Source organism: Thermobia domestica, chromosome 11, assembly GCF_964235325.1.
Source record: "Thermobia domestica chromosome 11, izTheDome1.hap1.1, whole genome shotgun sequence".
Classification (NCBI taxonomy): domain Eukaryota; kingdom Metazoa; phylum Arthropoda; class Insecta; order Zygentoma; family Lepismatidae; genus Thermobia; species Thermobia domestica.
This window is the reverse complement of record NC_137464.1, coordinates 131,100,508-131,119,527: the sequence shown is the minus strand read 5'-3', so window position 1 is coordinate 131,119,527 and position 19,020 is coordinate 131,100,508. Positions and strand designations below refer to the sequence as shown.

Here is a 19,020-nt window from a genome sequence, read left to right as displayed (position 1 = left end):
AGTTATTTCTTTTTATGTAATTTTGAAAGACATGCGTCAGAAATTCTGGACAGAAGTGTAGTTTCTTCTTTTACTTATACTCCATTTCTAGACACCGACAAAACAACTTTCCTCCATTTTATTGTTTCTTTAAATAAACCACATAATGACCCATACCTTTGGTTCGGTCTTACTTGTTAGCTCTAAACTTTATGCGTCTTGATTTGTTGCCTTTTTCTTTTCTACTTGTGCTGAAGAAATTAAAATGGTTCTACGTGCGCGGGAATCCATCCGTGGACTACAAGATCTTCAGACCACCTTACTATCGAATACTCTACGAGGGAGGATGGTCAGAGCAGAGAAACTATTTCTTTGTTCGGCTTTGTTACCTCGATCTGTGTGCGAATTTACACAACTAACTCGGTCTACAAATTTTACACGTGATTTCGCTAACAAGTTATCATTAGCTTCAACGCTACATGCAACGTTGATACAGCATTAAGGGAATAACACAAATTACAAATAGTGATCGAACTTAGAACTCTAGTCACAATAAGGATTCTATTCAAGGTACCACCTCACCTTCCTATCTAGCAAAAGACCCGGGTTCTGTAACATGCACGGCTTGTAGTAAATTTTGTAAATTTGACGGAAGCCAGCACAGGTCATATAGTATATATCGTGTGAAGTATAATACGGAATTGAAAAATGAACAAATTTATTAACAAGTAACAGTTTTACACGTTGAATAACAACTAATCTGTTCGTACCTATCAACAACAAGTAATCTATATTAATGAAGTTCCGAAATAATAATTTAGATAACGTATCCTTCGAATAATTCTTAACGATAAATTTCGTTTATACTTTATACTAAAAACAACGCTTGAGAAAGGTAATAAGAAGGTGAGCACAAATGATTCATATGGAAATGGCCTCGTGACAGGCTAACAATTTGGTAGGTTAATATCACTAAATATATATATTTAAATGAGGCCTTTTTATGCCGGAATGATGCCATAGAACTTCCTTTTCCATTTACATATTATAAAAAATAATTTTAATTATAACATGATAAATTATGGCTTTTATCGGACGTAAGTAATTTCCTAACTCTACGTCTTACCTGCTAAATCCGAAGTGAGTGCTAATCGGTAGGGCATGGCTTAGCTCCGGCTCTAATACCGTAATCGCCTACCAGATGGCAGCACACTTCAGACACAGGCCAGCATAAATTATATTATCTCTCTCTCTGTGCAGAATTTCAATCTTTGCGCTCTTACAATATATTTCTTACATAAACTAAATACAGAAAACATTTATTGAGACTTTACCTTACAGTTCGATTCCCGGCAGGAGCTCATGTGTTTCGGATTCCACGTTAATCAGTAGGTCCCATCTCATATAGCCTTGCTGCTAAAAGGGTCGTTAAATCAAAATCAACTCAACCTATCTAGAAGAAGGGCGAAACAAAATTCATAAATGCTACCAGCTAACACACATTTATACTCCATTTTTTGTTTTCATAAAATAATAATTCTGTCAATCCATAAATGTAGTAATATTATTACGTTCATGTGTAAACTTGAAAAGAAGCTGACAGAAAGTATATCTCTTCTGTTCCTATCAATAACTTTAACTATGCGTCTTTTTCTTTCCTTCTTTTGTCATTCTAATAATAATAATAATAATAATAATAATAATAATAATAATAATAATAATAATAATAAATGGACACTGTTTTCCTCAGAAACTTGCAACTTTAAGGTCTACAGTGTAGAGCTCTGCCGCCGACAAGGGTTACATGCCTAGGATCCACACTGCGTAGCATACTGGACATTGTTTATAAATAGAACAAAAAACGTTATTCGCTAAGTTATTGTCTACGGTTTGATCTGCAAGAAATGATCATATTTCTTCGCGATAATGTGAATACAAAAGTGAAATGTTGAGTTTCTACAAAATTTCCTTTTCTCGAATAACTGGTTAGTTTTAAAAAACTTCTATTGTTGCAAAGAAAATAAAAAGTATGTGTTTAGGGGGAATTGATCTGAGGATCCCGTGAACTTGAGCTCAGGGTGTTACCGATTACACCATCAAGACCTGCAGGCAAGGAAAGCGCTACATTGAGTGATCTGGTGAACGAGCCCAAGCATTTTACATCGTATTGTATTTTTTTCTTTTTCGTTTTTATTGGTTCCACTCTGTGTTTTTCGTAGAATGCACGATAAAGCAAATACATTTTTCGCCACGATACCCAGGAATACTGTTTTAACTGATGAGCAAATTGGAATCCACTGGCGAAAAGATATGGGGCAATGTGTAGTATTTTATATTCATAGCAGCAAGGGGCAAGATACTATCCCCCGAAAAAGATGCATAAACTTTCCAGACAGGGAATACACATACCAAACTCCTGCAAGGAAGGAACTATGTTCATGCCAGCAAATCAAAGTTCAGTTGCCTTTCCATTCTTCCTGCAGAAAACCAATAGAATTCTCTTAATATATGTACATTAACATGAACATTTCATAATAATCTAAATTCACTACAAACGTAACATTCTGTGTAACTCGGAAGAGCCATTCCACTTGAATCAAACTGGGGACCTTCCACACACAATCCATTATCACTAACTACTAACTTGAACTTCAATCTTCGTTTGCGCTTATGATACAGTCTTATGTATATTCGTATCTCCTTGCACAACTCAGCTTGATCGTAATTACTCATGTACTTATTCTTCCACAATCGCTTGTGAAAATACTTGCACTTCCATTTCCTTTTTGGTTTAAACACTTTTTCCCGTTTGCGCACACTGTCAAAACTGCACACTTTACTTTTGCTTTCACATGCACCAAACGTCTGATACGAATTCGCGAAAGATTCTCCAAAACCTGGGAAAATGGTTGTTTTCCATCGATAATTTGCTCTTTATGATAAGAGTTGTGATCACCATTGCATTCCGATTCAATAACCATCTTGTTCCTTTTTCTTCTATATGCATTGCACAGCTGATGCAGGATATCAACAACATTAACTTTATTCCTCACTTTAAGCAATACCTTCTTCTTTCATTTTTCTTCCGTTTCGTTTACAAATAACAAGCTGATTCTAAATATCACTACAATACTGACTACGATTGTTGTTCCTGAGATTTTCTACGAGTTTCATATCCTTTCTTGTTTTGCAAAATAATATCTTGTTTTTCTTCTTTTTCTACGCATAGAATGTAGCAGCGTTGGATCTAATACAATGTTTACGTTCGCTATGGTTTGTATTGTTTACATTCTCCTCACTTGTCCGCGAACTCGAATGCAACAGCTTTCTGTCCTTTTCGTATACTATGTGGCAATACTGGATCAGTAGATCACAGTATACAATTATTACTCACCAGACTCTTTCTATTTCAAGTGTGCCCCTGCTAGCGCTGTTGCCGATGTGTATTTTCCCGTACCTCCCTGAATAGAGGAAGGACAGCTTGCTGTGGCCGAAATCCTTCAATAGTTCAATGCAGACAGTTTTTCCACATTGAAACACCTTTTTTCAAGTATTGTTATTAAATTTTTGAGAAAAAAAGATAGGTGTCTATAAATGAAGAGGAATACAAATGACCTCAATTACGCAACCAAATTAGATATTGTTCACAGATTAATCTAATACTCGCAAATGATCTTTTGTAACAACAAAGAAGTTAAGTTATTTTGTGTATTTAGACAATATAATTTTAGATTAAGAACATAATATATTAGTGTTATTGATCATTGGGAACTTCACGCAAATTAAATTACAATTATGTTTGTTGTATTAGTTTAAATTGATTTGGCACAACTGATATGTTTATGGGTTAACAATGGAAAATAAACAGTTTTATTATTTGTTTATGGATTAACTATAGCATTATGATTTGTTTATGGATTAACAATGAAAAACTAAACGGTTTTATGCATTATGATCTTATGAATCCGTTAAATAATGGATATTCTATACATGAAACATTTTTCAAGAATGAGCCGCTAAAATGACTTATTTTTGAAAATTTATAAGGGAAAATTTATGTTTAATTAAGATAAAAGATTTCTTCTAACTTGTGTGAAGGGAAGGAGCTTAAGATACTAATCGCATTGCCTCTTTGTATAGCTAGGCTAATGCGTTGTACTAAAAATTGTTGGCTTCTGGCGTCGCCTGATTTAGTAATCAAATTGGAACCCAGTTCTTTCAAAAATTTGTGAGCTTCTTTGCTGAAAACCCCCATAGTTTCAGTTGCAAAAGCAACGAAAAGATGCTCTTCTTTCAGTTTAGAATATTTGGAGTGTTTTCTCTTGCAGGCCACTTCAGCTGCACTACCTGCTTCGTTTTGTGTTGATGGCAAATAAGATGGTGCAAAGGTATCCACGCATGTGACATCCCATATCAACCGTTGACCCATTTTCCATGGAGTTAGGGTAATTCCATCTGGCCGCTTTCCATCTTCTCGAAACATTCCTGGTGGTTCCAAAATGCTTGGAAAATCAATGCTCGCCAGTGTTCGTTTTATTATGTTGTTCAATTCACCATGGCGTACTAATCTTCCTCCACTTTTAGTACAACTTAGTGCGTGTAACCCTTTTTCATCCATTCTGCTTTGGCATGTACAAGTAAATGTATGGCAGATATTTACTCCCAGACGCAAAGCTACACATATTTGAAAAACTTTGTTATCTAAAAAGGTTCCAATTGTTTTAGATGGCGTGGCTTGCAACCAAGCACCGGTCTCTTTCTTCTGTAAAGCTTTCATATTTTTATCTATTATTTTGAGTTTCATCTATGTTGTATAAGACGGAGCTTTTTGCCTAGGCCTACAATTTAACGTAGGATCCGAACCATACGTTTCCAACCGAGGATCAGACCTGAGTTTTCCGTACAGCATGCGAGAACGCTAAGCATTTAGCAACGGGAAAGTTCAGAGAAAACGAATATTTGGTTAAATAAATTGGACATACACGTATTTGTTTAAGTACAGTTAGTTTTACATCTGATGTTTCTGGGATGGGGAATAAAGGGAGTTACATGATTGGTTAAAATGAGTAAAGATGCAATAATGGGTAAAATAAGAAACTGGAAGTTAGCATGAGAACACGGAGAAAACCCACAACCACGATGTCATATTACACGAACTCAACTGGCATTGGATCGAATCTTTTTGCTCCAGGAATTTTGTAGGTATTCTGTGAATATTTAAAATGTTTTTGAAAGTAAACAACAGGAATATATAACAATATTCACGCACAGACATACATACGCACACGCACAAAAACGTTTAACGTTTTATGAACAAACATTATCTACAATACATGTACTACCGAATCTTTATTCCCACCTTTCTTTGAATTTTACAGTATTTCCTTTACAGCTACTGAAAGAGGCATTATACACGGGAGGCCACTTTTGTGTGGTTTCCTCTTATTGTGAAGACTCTGTATAATAATGTAGAAACTAAATTCCAATAATAAATAAATAAATAATCGGCAACTTCATGAACAAACATGAAAGTCGGAACATTATAAAGGCCCAACAAAGCTACGTTTGGATGCGGAAAATTTTCTTCGAAATTGGAGCTGTTACAACAAATTGAAGACGGGTAATATCAATAAATGCAAGACCAATTAATGCCGAATGAAATGAAATTAGAGTGTAAATGCTTAAATGAACCATAGCAGACAATGAGGCTATTATTTTCTTTTTTTCCCCTTCTTTCTTTTTCATATAATGTCTATTTTATGCATTATTATGTCTTAACTTATTATATGGGTGCTTGGATTAGAGTATAGCATTCTTTTTAGAGCCAAGGCTGTACGAATAGTTAATCTATAGTCCAAGGTGGAATTAGAACCTCCGAATGCATTCAAATTTCAAGCCTCTTGCAGCGTGAATCGGATCCGGAACGTGGTGCACTATCTAAAATGTTACGAGTTTCGTTTTTAATTTGAGTTTTTGAGCGTAATGAGTTTCATTTTGTTCCATCGTAAACAATAATTTTGCTGGCGGTTTAAAACTATTCATGTTGTTAGGCGTATGTCGACCCTGAATGTGAGACATGGGGGGGGGGAGGCAGTTACCAGGGGTTTTCGAGGGTCTTAATTCTTCAAAATATATGCCAAAACATTTTAAATTTGTGTGTTCACACATCGTTTCTATTAAATTCTATTGCATATTGTTCATTGAAGTTATACAATGTGCTTAAATAATAATTGTTTCACGTTACTTACGTAGGTATTATGTGCATGCTACATAAAAGTGTGTGTGTATTCACGACTGCGTCTCTTGCCCACGATTGAAAAAATCGTGTGGCCACCCCTGATTAGGCTCCAGAGGGAAACATATATATATATATATTATATACAACTTTATGCAGTAGTATAAGAAAAGGAATTTACTTAACAAAATTAAAAGTTTAGTAAGGCTTCAATAAATGCAACTAGATATATTGCATATATATCTGCACCAGTTTAAAGCAGATTTGTTTTGGGCTTCTTATTGATTGTCGAACAATTTGGAATAGTGCTGGGTTATAAAACGGATTAAATGGCTTACAAGGTATCACTATATGATTTAATTTGCTATATTACACAGCTGCAATATTTTCATAATGTGTATGAATGTTCTTTACTCTGAAGCTATATGCATAGAAATATATGCTTTGAAGATATCTCTTTCAGTTAGTGTCTGATGAAGATGACGTTAAGTTGTCGAAACCGTTACACTGTATTTAGTTTTAATAAATAACTGTATATACTCAGGTCAGAAGTTTTAATTATTCCTATCATATGAGATGGAAATCTCATTTATTATTATTACTATTTCCAATTACTATATTATTATTACTATTAAATATTTCCAATTAATTTTTAAAGAAATATATTCGTGAATTAAGGAAATAAATGAAGGTGTTTATGTATTAAGTCATTAATTCTTGTATACAGCATTATTGTTTATGTAATTTCTTGAGTTTGCATTTCGCTTCTGACCGAAAATTGTGCCGCTAGGTTGAATTGTATGCGTAATCTTCTTAATACACTTTTGAATCAGCGTAATGTCTTAGCAGATTATCATGCGTTCAACTTCGGTGTAGAACATTTAGAAATTAGCAATCGTATAGAAGCTGTAGAGGTGGCTGCGGAATAGGGTGCAGGTTAAAAGCACAAAAACCTTTGTTTCGTTATTCCCATCAAGATAGATGAATTTAACATTGATACGAGTCAGTTATGCTAAATTAATTCTAAATTCACCTTCTTGCAATAATGAAAGTTGGAGTCAAGATCGACGTCTGGAAAGTTGTTTAAAGACGCTCCATTGCACAGTGATCCAGGCACTCTCCAAACCTACTATCACATCCAGCATATAATAGAACTGGACTCGGCTGGACTCAAAACTCTACATGAAATTTAATATTAAGTATACCAACTTTGGTTTTTGATCTGATTTTATTTATCCACATATTGATTGGTATATGAAAGCAGATTAAAGTTCTACGTATGTGTCACGAACGACGAATGTATATCAACGTTCTACACAATCATTATTGAAGCCTAACAGCGAAAAACATTATTTTGTTTTCACATCATGAACTTTGCGTCCGCTACCGAGGTGGATACATGGCCTTCTTCCACGACTTTTAATGCTTCACATTGGTACTAACTATAGGCCCAACTCTTACATGCTGCACGAAAACCTATCTATTTCTGCACACCTTAGTCTTTCCTTATTAAATCTGTAAGGTCTTTCATATTTCTGTTAATTTTGAATTTTTCAGATTTTGGCCAGGTTTGGAGGGAGTCTGAACCACTGTGCATTGTGGTAGGTTCGATGTTATTATTATTGCTTGTGTTCTCCCGTAATTAGAGCAGAGAGAAATATGGCGGAAGTCACATATGTTTCTGTTACTGGATTCTTGATAGGTGTATACATTATTGGTTGATTATTGCACTTACTCAATAACAAAGTTGTTTGCATAATATAGTGAATAGTGCTGCGTTTAAATCGATTATTTAAAAAAAAAAAAAAAAAAAAACTCTCACATCAGTAGTTATAATTTCATATTTTAAAGCGAATGTTGCAGGCAAATTTATTTCCGAATTTAATGAAGATAAAAGTAAGGAAAGTTGAATTATAATTAGAATTAGTCTATATTTGAATTGTTGTTATTGTTGAGTTTAACGTCCCGTTCAGCAGCGAGGCTATATGAGACGTGGACCTACTGATTAACGTGGAATCCGAACCACATGATCTCCCGCCGGGAATCGAACCCGGGCCTCCCGCGCCAAAGGCACGTACGCTAACCGCTTAGCCACGAAGGAGTTCTAGTCTATATTTGATTTCGATAAGTAACATGTTAAATTATAGGGGAAAAAATGATTATACATGTACTATGAACATTCGAATTTCAGATTTTAGTATTGATATTTGATTTTGTCGTATTTATGGAACAAGAATTAGGTGAATTAAGAATTTAAAAGAAAAAATGGAGGAATGGAAAAGTGGTTTTCACTGTTACTGTCGTACAAAACTAAAACCAAATTACTAAGAAAACAAGAACATAATCATAATTTTATAAAATAAATAGACAAAGGAATGAACCGTTTATAGGTGCGCAGTGAATCTTGAAAGTAATCATAAGTTATGGTCATTGTCATTTACCGAAATGTAAATTTGGCAAATACGGTATCATAACAGCAGTAGATGAGTTAAATAGGTGGGATGAAGAGAAAAAGAAGTAACGATTGATTTCGATTTTTAAAGGAGTTTAAGAAGTTTGAATGTGAGCTGAACTCTAAGACTGAGTTGCCCAAATTTATAAGAAATTAATTAGGAAAAAGTGATGTCTTGGACTTAAATCTAGTAAAGAATACATTTAGCACATATATATTTTATTTGAGAAGTGTGGGTACTCAGAATAACGTAGGTAGTAGAAGTCTGATTCTAAATAGTAAATGTCAAGAAAAGAACTCATCAGAGACACCATTTTGTAATCGAACCTGTTTCAATCAGCGAACCATTATTATTAAATCAACACAGGTAGTTGTGTGTACTTCAAATCATATGCCCGTAGCTAAACTCCCTCTATAAAAATTGTTGCGTGAGTACCGCAGAATTCTGAAACATGAATATTTGAATAGGACACATACTAGTTCCTAAGTAAAGTCTTGGCCCGACTACGGTAGGTCCCATAGTATTGGAGCTAGTATTAAACATTTAAAGTTTAATTTTTCATGCTTTCGGCAGCCTAGAACTCCGAAAGGAAGCAGTTGTGCACCCAGGTTGGTCTGTACTTTTTGTCTTATGATGGTGTCAGGAATCACCTCCCAAACGTTGTCGGTGTTGTTTTGAAACACCCTGTATATATATATATATATAACTAACTAACTCTATGGCCTATGGAACCCGTAGGTTCAGTGCCGCGTTCACAAAAGCTCTCCACTGACTTCTATCCTTAGCTAATTGGATCCAGTTTCTACTTTGTATTCCTATTTCTGCGAGATCCATCTTAATATTATCCTCCCATCTGCGCCTAGGTCTTCCTAATGGTCGTTTTCCTATGGGTCTACCAGTCAAGACTTTGAAAGCGTTTCTACTTTCTTCCATTCTAGCTACATGACCTGCCCACCTAAGCCTCCTAGACTTGACGACCCTAACAATGTTGGGTAAACCGTATAAAATATGTAGTTCCTCGTTATGAAGCTTCCGCCATTCCCCATTCTCGTTCCTCTTGGGTCCGAATATTCTTCTCAGGATCCTGTTCTCAAATACTTTCAGTCTATGTTCTTCCCTCAGAGTAAGCGACCATGTTTCGCAACCATACAGAACAACAGGCATGATTATCGTTTTATATATTTTAAGCTTCAAATTCCTCGACAGAACTCGCGACGACAAGAGATTTTGAACCGAATAGTAACACGAATTCCCTGCTTTTAGTCGACATTTAATTTCTTCGTGAATATGATTTTCGTCTGTTAACATTGATCCTAAATATTTGAAAGTATCCACTTTTTCAAAAGTATTATTTAATATTTTAACGCCTCCACAATTTGCCGTATTACGGTCCCGACGCACTTCCATGTATTTAGTTTTCTCTGCATTTACTTCTAAACCCATGTCCCTGCAAGCGTTTAATAATATCTCTGCATTTATTTCTACTGTTCTCCTATCATCCCCTATTAAATTTACATCATCAGCATATGCCATAACCTGGTGAATGCCGTTCAACTCTAGGCCCTGGTTGCTATCTTTGATTTTTCTTATGGCGTATTCCAGCACAAAGTTAAATAATAAAGGCGACAACGCATCTCCTTGTTTCAGGCCATTTTCGACGTGGAAGCTCGCGGACAAAAATTTTCCTACCCGGACTTTACTTTGGGATTCACTTAAACATATCTTAATTAATCTAATTAGCTTTCTCGGTATTCCAAGCTCTGTAAGAACGTTGTATAATGTTTCTCTCCTAACAGAGTCGTAAGCCTTTCTGAAATCAATAAATAGTTGATGTACCGGGGTATTGTATTCCCACTTCTTTTCGAGTATTTGGCGAATGGTAAATATTTGGTCGATAGTTGATCGATTTCGTCTAAATCCGCACTGATAATCTCCAATAATTTCATCTGCGTATGGGGTCAGTCTTGCTAATAGAATATTTGAAAGGATTTTATAGGATGTTGACAGAAGAGAAATGCCTCGATAATTATTACAGTCAGTTTTGTCGCCTTTCTTGTGAATTGGAACAATGATTGACTCTTTCCACTCTTGTGGCAATTCTTCCTTGTTCCAGATAAGGAGAATGAGTTTGTGTATCTTGTTCCACAATTTTTCACAGGCGCGGATTCAAGGGGAGGGCTGTAGGGGCTATAGCACCCCCACATTGACGCGTAGGTATAAACTGGATAAAATGGGCTTCGATCCTACTTTACACTGGATAAAGCGGCAAACTATGGTTCAGCCCCTCCCTTGATCATATCCTGGATCCGCGGCTGTATATACAGGCCCGCAACTAGAGGGGGGGCTAGGGGGGCCTGCCCCCCAAACTTTTCGTAATCCCTTTAGACCTCAACATAAAAAACACAATTTAGATATGTGCAAGAGGATTTTTAATGACTTGGGCCCCCCGTAACATATCCATGGCCCTCCAAACCTCTGTGGCTAGTTGCGGGCCTGTATATATATGAAGAGAGATGAACCCGAGTTTTTACTCTTTTAAAGTTAGCTTTTCACATTTGTATAATAATTTGTCAATGAACAGTAGAACAAATTTAAGCAATTTATTTAAGAATTAAAGCTACGGTATACGTTAATATTTTGTAAATTGTATGCATGTATGGTGTACATCTGTAGATATTACGTTTTTCTTAAAATGTGTGCAATATTTTTATTTTGGAGCTTCCTTTTTCTTTAATAAATGTTTAAAACGAAGAGTACAGTATATAATAAACATTTAAAAAGTTGGTGTTAGTATATGAAGTAGTTTTAATTGTATGGGTAGCGTAAAAAGTGAGTAATTAGTATAAGCTCCCTCGTAGCTATGTAATTAGCTTATCAATGGTTATTCTTGATTTAAAATGTATACTTAACCGTAGGTATATTGTAATTCAATGAAAAAAGCAAAAAAGCTAATACTCACCGCAAAAGATATATAGCAGAGTTTTCTTCTACATGTAACAAGTAGCGCTTTCGAAAGAAATTACTTCCTTCATCAGCCTTTTGAAGACTCAAAAAGGATTTTAAAACTTGAAGGAAAGATATATACCCTTCCTTCATGTTTTTAAATCCTTTTTGAGTCTTCATCAGGGTGATGAAGGAAGTAGTTTCTTCCGGAAGCGCAACTTGTTACATGTAGAAGAAAACTCTGCAATATATCTTTTGCGGTGAGTATTAACCCTTCTGTATTTCTTATTGAGTATCATCATCACTCGCAATATTGTAACATTGTAATTCATTCGTTACGTATTTGTTTTGTTCTATTTCTCAGTCTGTTTTTTGTTTTATTTTCCACCAGGGCATGGAGTTGCTTCAGCAGAGTGATCTGCAGCAGAATGAAAACATAAGCAGGATCCACAATAAATTTCCATTTTCTGACTGTTTGAAAATATCTGTGAAAGATACATCGGAATTAGAGCAACCAGCTAGAACACTTATGGAGCAGTACTTGAATGATTGTGATGGTACGTATGGAGCATGTCTGAGAATTATACCCTGTAGGGAATTACACCTATTCCATACGTATGAAATATGCATTTCTGGTTTGCGTATATATGATTCCATTCCACGAGACTTGAACTCGAAATAGAACGTGTTGAAATTTAACTGGTGCACGATCTTGGACAGCCTTCGCTCTGAAATTATAAACTTTTCCACACAGGGCTGTATAAGCATTTTCTCGTATCTTGATGTGAAGAACCACCTCTTATAGTTGGTCGGTATAGTTTATTAATCCTCTCTCTCTCTCTCTCTCTCTCTCTCTCTCTCTCTCTCTATATATATATATATATATATATATATATTCGTGTGTGTAGATAAACAGATGTATATTGGACCATTTATTTTGATATGTCCTTGCAACTTTTAAACTAATAGATACAAAACGCCGAAATTTCGTGCAATGCAAATATTGAGAGGAAGACATTACTTGGCGTACACTGCAATACAAGCAGATTAACTATGTTGCCAGTCTAACATAAAGTAGTAATTTTTTCAAACGACACTACTGCAAATTATTTGAAATTTACATATTAATCAGAAACTTACAATAGCACACTTGTTATGGAGTGTTGGAAACTCAGGAAGCTACAGTATTAGAAACATCGAAAAGCAACCAAACTTTGAGGCTTCTGCAACAGTAATATTGCAGGCCGTCTGTAAGTGAGACAGACAGAGCAATTAATATCCGAAACATCTTAGTGTTTATTATTAATGTCCTATGGCTTATTTCGAACATGAAACAAAGTTACAACGGATTGAAATTTTTACTTTCTTCAAAGCACTTCATTTCGTAGAAGTGCTTAGATAAATATCACATCCAGTTACGTACATGTTTTCAATAGACATAAAAATAATGCCGTTTACAGCAATTTGATATCTCAAACCGTTCTGGAAATATGAAAACAAAAATGGTAAAAATTGCTTTATTACTTACAGTAAAATGGCGTATTCGTGGGAACTTTTTAAACAGTTATTGGTTTCCTTTGCTTCTTTAAGATCCCAGCAATAGTTTTTGGCAAGTGTAATTGCAACAAGCTCTCGGAGTTATATAAGTTTGAGCAGTGTAGCAAACTTTACTAGTGTTTACCATATCTCCAAATATATCAAATTACTGTAAACGGTATTACGATCTTTGCATCTATTGAAAACTATTTCTGTTATTGGATGAGGTACTTATATAAGCAGATTTTCGAAATAAAGGCTTTTGAAGAAAGTCAAATTTCCAATCTCTTGTAACTTATTTCCTGTTCGTTGGAAATCCATCATACCATGATCATAGAATAAGAGACAGTATTGACTTATCCGTCTTACTTGCATTATTAGTCTTTAGAGGTCACCAAAATTTCGCTGTTCGTGATAGTGTAGACCCTTAATTGCAGCACTGGATAACAGATATAATTTTTTAAGTTTTCGTTCTGTGTACATGTTTATTTGAAATGTGCAATAATCTGACGTTGGCAATACTTAATCTAGTGGAATCGCAGAGCATGTTATACAATGCTCCCCTGCCGATATTTGTACGTTACAAAATTTTAACATTTTTTATCTATTACTTTACAGGTTGCAAGGGTCTATCAAGATAAGTGTATCTACCTATTTATCTATCTATCTAGATAGATAGATACATAGAGGCTTTCTATAGCTTTTCAACAGTGCGGGGTCCCCTGTGAGACAAGGCTCGTTTCAGGAGGCCGAAGGCCTAGAAGTCCATCAGGGGACTTCACTGGAATGTATGTGAATAGAATGGCACAAATTTCAGTTTCTGCTAAAGAGGAAGAGGCGGGTTTAGCGAGATATGTTAACTTGACGCATTGTCTTGATGCACCCACACACGATTCTTGTCCCTCCCGTAGAGATGGGGAATGTCATGGCCATAAACGTGTGTTAGGACATTACCCTGATAATATTCCGATTTTACCTTCGTATTTTCGGCTACACGATGTTTGGTCAGCTTGCCCTGGTACAAGTATTCAGCAATGAAAATGAAAAACCTGTGCCAAAACTTTCCTTGCATTCAGTGTCAATTGGTAAATACTTGCACGTGACTTGTTGCAGTCATCCAGGTAAACATACGCCTCTTCTAGTGTTACGACTTGTAGCTGGCCAGGTACCGCTCATACAGCTTTCGTTAGTTGGCGCGACATTCCTGGACGTATTTTAGTAAGAACTTATGAACACATCCCTTCGGTCTCTTTACCAACCTCAAATCGCGGTGAATGATGGTGTGCACTGTCTTCAGTGATGTCTGTAGCGGGTTCGTGATACTCTTCTGTGTGGGTGCATTCTTCCTAGTGACTAGAACCCCGACTGCCCGAATTCTAGCTCGTATGCGGCTAGTGGCAAGTCGGGAGTTTGCCTGTTTCTGCCCCCACAGGAATCATCCCACGCCTCGCCTTACCTACCCTTTCAACACCCGTGATATGCCATTTTTGGACACAGTGAATCCACGCTTCTTGCACAGTTTGATAATGGCACTTTAACTGTAGTTCGTATCGGAAAGGGCAGTTATGTAGCTCTCCCAATAAGCACTTACTTTTGGCGGCATTTGTCCCGATATCCACTTACTATACCTGTCACGCGCAATGTTCCAAGATACCCACACGACTGGCAGCTTTCTTCTCTTCCCGCTTGCTGGCACTGCACAAGGTGTGTGATTTCGTCACCATAGATCGGAAACAACCTCGTGTACAATTTCCAATGGATGTTACTTCTCACCGTGTACTACGGAAGCAAAAAAATCGATCCGTCTTAGCTGCTTCCTCGATTTTTCATTCCAGCAAATAGTTCCATCAGAACGGTGTAAATTTATCTGTTTCCACAGCGTCAGTAATTTCCTACAAACAAACATCTTCATAGGAACATACACCTGTTCCTAGAAACTATGTCTATTAATTCTTCTCAGCTATCGCAGAAAACTATATGGAAGGAGCATGAAAGAGACAAATTTCTTTCCTGGATATTCACCAATGTAAGCTGAAATGAAAATCAATCAAGATCCTTCGATCAGGTATCGCCAGAGACCTGTCAGCTTTGATTTTACAGAAGAATTAGTAATTCCATGAGTCGAGGGAGAGAATGACTTCATAATGTATGATATTTCTTAATTGCGTCATTTGCATTGAGATTCTATCAGCGTTAATGATCACAAGATCATAACCCTAGGACTTAGCAGTGTTTTGGGGCATACCACAATAGGATTAGTGTTTTTGTATAGGTGTTTTACCTACAATCCAGCGTGGTGCTTTGCTCACTGAGCTAACTTCATTGACTACATATCGTTTTTTTATTTATTTTTTTATTTCGGTAAAACACAGTCATTTCGCAGTTAATTTTCTCAGCAAAGGTTTTCTATAACATTGAATCCGATAATCCCGCAAAAGATACTCAGAGAAAATAAAGTTTAACTCTCTGCTGCATATTCTGCTATTTCTAACATATACTGATATCTTGTTTCCTTCGTGTACACATTGCGCAAACCTATGAACGCAGGTCCTTCTTCCCCATTCACAGGGAAGCAGATATTCAGTTTCTGATAGTTAATACTATATTGCGGCAAATCGATGAACTAGAGAGCAGAAAGCATTCCAGTAGAAGGAATTTTGGTTGTTGCACAACAATAGGAAATGCCATTTTTGTGTTTTCTTTCTTCTTTCAAGAAATGGCAATTTCTGACCAAGAGTAACAACGGTTTTATTGTTATTGTACAGTTTAGTTCAATTTTCAATTATTTGTTGTGATTATTTCCAAATAATCGAACGAAAAGTGACGTAAACTTTTTGTATTATATATTAGGCACATTGTGCAATAAACGCATATTTTGCAGCGCTTTATTATGTTTTTTTTATGGAAAGAAAAGGAAGAAAAGACTCCAATGGAATCGAATCTAGTAGTAGATGAACGAATATGTGCTTTTAAAGGAGAAGCCCTCTAAAACAATACAGGGTGAGCCACGTGTAATGGGACAAATTAAAATCTCATTTAAAAAGATAGACGTAGAAAAATTTTGGAATGAAAGTAGTTAGCTTTCGTAAGTCTCCTAGTTTCCTTTCTGAAATTTGTTTCCTATTATACAGGCGGAGTACCCCACTCTTAATCCTATAGAAGGGATGTCGTCCTTTACGGACAATGTTCACCTCTTGCAGCCTTTTGATTGAATTGTGTGTTTCCTCTGAACGTTGTACGAGGATGATATCGAGAATACTTACTCTTGCAGAATTACGCAGATGTGCTGCTTTACCGTTCACACAAGTCTCTCTGAAGCTAAGCATGTGAGTGAATTAATACAAAATGTTGTTGCTGCGTCATTCTAACAACCTTGAAACGCCTTTAGTGTTTCCATAAGACGGTGCCACTATTCAAGATCATACACTACCGACATTCTCCTTTTCTTTTTTTCTGTGATACCGAATATCAAGGAAATGTAATCCCGAATCCCGGGATCCCGCCCATTTTCATAGTCGCGAAATTCCGGGATTAGAAACTTCGTAGTCCCGGGCTTTCTAGACTAGAAAATCATATGCAAGGTTATTGTCTTCACCCATTTAAGATATATCTACTGCAGTAACTGCTATTTTTAAATAACAATTATCATATCGATCACTTTCCCTTGATACTGTATGCATATTATTCAAGCTAGTCAACTAACTGCTGATAAGGAAATTTACATTAATTATGTTCCATAAATAAAATATTAAATCTCGGGACTTTTCTTTTCTTCCGTTCTGAAAGGCCGGAAATTCAAAATTCCTCGTCCTAGATAAATTCTTAATTATTTCCGTTATCCGTTAGGTATTTCAAAAATATTTCACGTCAATATTCATACGTAAACTTTCAGTGTTCGTTGGAACCTTATTCCTTGTCTTACTTTCTTCAATGGTTTCAAAAAATAATAATAATAAAAAAACAAAAATCATTCCCATTTCTTTCCAATGTACAATATATATATATATATATATATATATATATATATATATATATATATATATATATATATATACGTTATCTTTGCTGCTGGCTGAGTACGCTGTCGCCATGTCTAAACAATAGTCTAGGCTGACTTTCTGGTATCGTGTTTGTCGAACAGCCCGTCCTTCACGGCACGGTGTGGCAAGCGCAGATCAGTTTAGTTGAAAGGTCCATTATATTTGCACTCAAATCAAAAGCTCTCTCGTCTTGGAATGACTGAACATTGATAACAATGGCGTGTAGTCAGAATAATCCTAAGTATGTAGAATATAGGAAAGATTATGGAGAATTATCGTCGTGGCAGTATTTTCTGCGGGAGAAACAAGGCCAGTCAGCAAAATGTATAAAGTGTAGTTCCATAGTTAAAACAACTAGTGGATCAACGAAAGGCCTACATACTCACTTGAAATCAAAACACATTTCTTTGCTCAAAACAAAAGGGACGGAAGAAGAAAGCAACAGTGCGAATAGAGCAGAGGGAATATCCAGTTCAAGTATTAGTCAGCAAACAACAAAGAAAGGTAAAATAGAACATTACTTCATTAGCACAAACGTAAGAAGCGTGTCAGTTACTTTGGCAAGAATGACTGCGCGTGATGGTTTGTCTTTTCGTGTATTCTGAACATCACTGGATCTTCGACTTGCTCTCATCAATATGAATTTTCGCGAAGAATTACCTACAACACCGAACACTATCCAAAAGTTAGTCAAAACTTACGCCGAAAAAGTTCGTGCAACTGTGATTTGTTAGATTCAAGAAAAGGCTGCCCGGATATATACATATATATATAATATGTCACCTTTGATGACTGAACTTGTAATCGTCGTTGCATGAGTATTAATGTGCATTCTGAAGGGAAGCAGATGTGGAACTTAGGGCTTGTTCGTGGTGGGTTCACAACCTTTAGAAACGTGTGTAGCTTTGCTAAGGAAAAAACTTGAAGAATATAATCTATCTCTTAACAGAGATATTATATGCATCACGACTGACGGGGCAAATGTGATGGTTAAAATTGATAAAATAAATAGCACGGAGCAGCAACTGTGTTTTGTCCATGGAATACATCTTGGAGTGATGGATGTGTTGTGTTCCTGCAAAAGAGCAATATTTGAGCAAAAAGAAACAGATGAAGATACTTCCAATTCCCTACCTGGAACTTTAGAAGCAGATATTGAGCGTCAAACAGATTATGAAATTGAAAGTGATGAAACTGAAACTGCAAATGAAGACGGTTTAATTCTATCCGAGGAGCCGCATCCAGCTCTCCAGCAAGTGAACTGTGATTTATTTTTTCTTACGTGGAAATCTAAATCCATTAATTTCAAAAGTAAGAAAAATAGAAAATATATTCAGGAAGTCACCAGCCAGAAATGATGTACTTCAAAAACGTGTAACCCAACAGTTGGCAAGGAATTGACTCTCCTTCTAGACACTAGAACAAAGTGTAACAGTTTGGTTACTATGATTCAACGTTTTCTAGATGTATTGCCATACATCCAGAAAGCTACGAAGAATACTGGACCAAGCGAGAGGGACAAGTTGACCATAACAGAAGAGAATGAACAGCTCCTAAGACAGTTTGTGCTTTGGAACCCGTAAAACTTACAGTAGAGGTACTATGCAGAGCAGATGCTAACCTACTCTCTGCAGATGCAGCTTTGAAGTTCATGCTGAGGAAACTGAAGGAACAGGAATCAGGCATAGCTAATATGCTTTACCAAGCTTTAGTTATTCACATTAAACAGCGTAGAGGTATATTTAGTGATATGTTGCAGTACTTACATAATCCGGAAATCGTCTCAAACAAAAAGAGCCTACAAGAGGTTGACGGAGTGTTCACAGTCTCAACA

General features: G+C 36.1%; 1 protein-coding gene across 4 annotated transcripts in view; it reads left to right on the top strand.

Annotated features, from left to right (window-relative positions):
- Nucleotides 1–19,020, top strand: part of LOC145664449 (DNA topoisomerase 2-binding protein 1-A-like) — a 1,008,895-nt gene that overhangs the window by 572,069 nt on the left and 417,806 nt on the right. For all 4 annotated transcript variants that reach the window (XM_081731135.1, XM_081731136.1, XM_081731137.1 and 1 more), the window contains one exon: nucleotides 12,002–12,167. In XM_081731135.1, coding sequence (XP_081587261.1) covers nucleotides 12,002–12,167 — 166 coding nt within the window. The remainder of the gene's footprint in view (nucleotides 1–12,001; nucleotides 12,168–19,020) is intronic.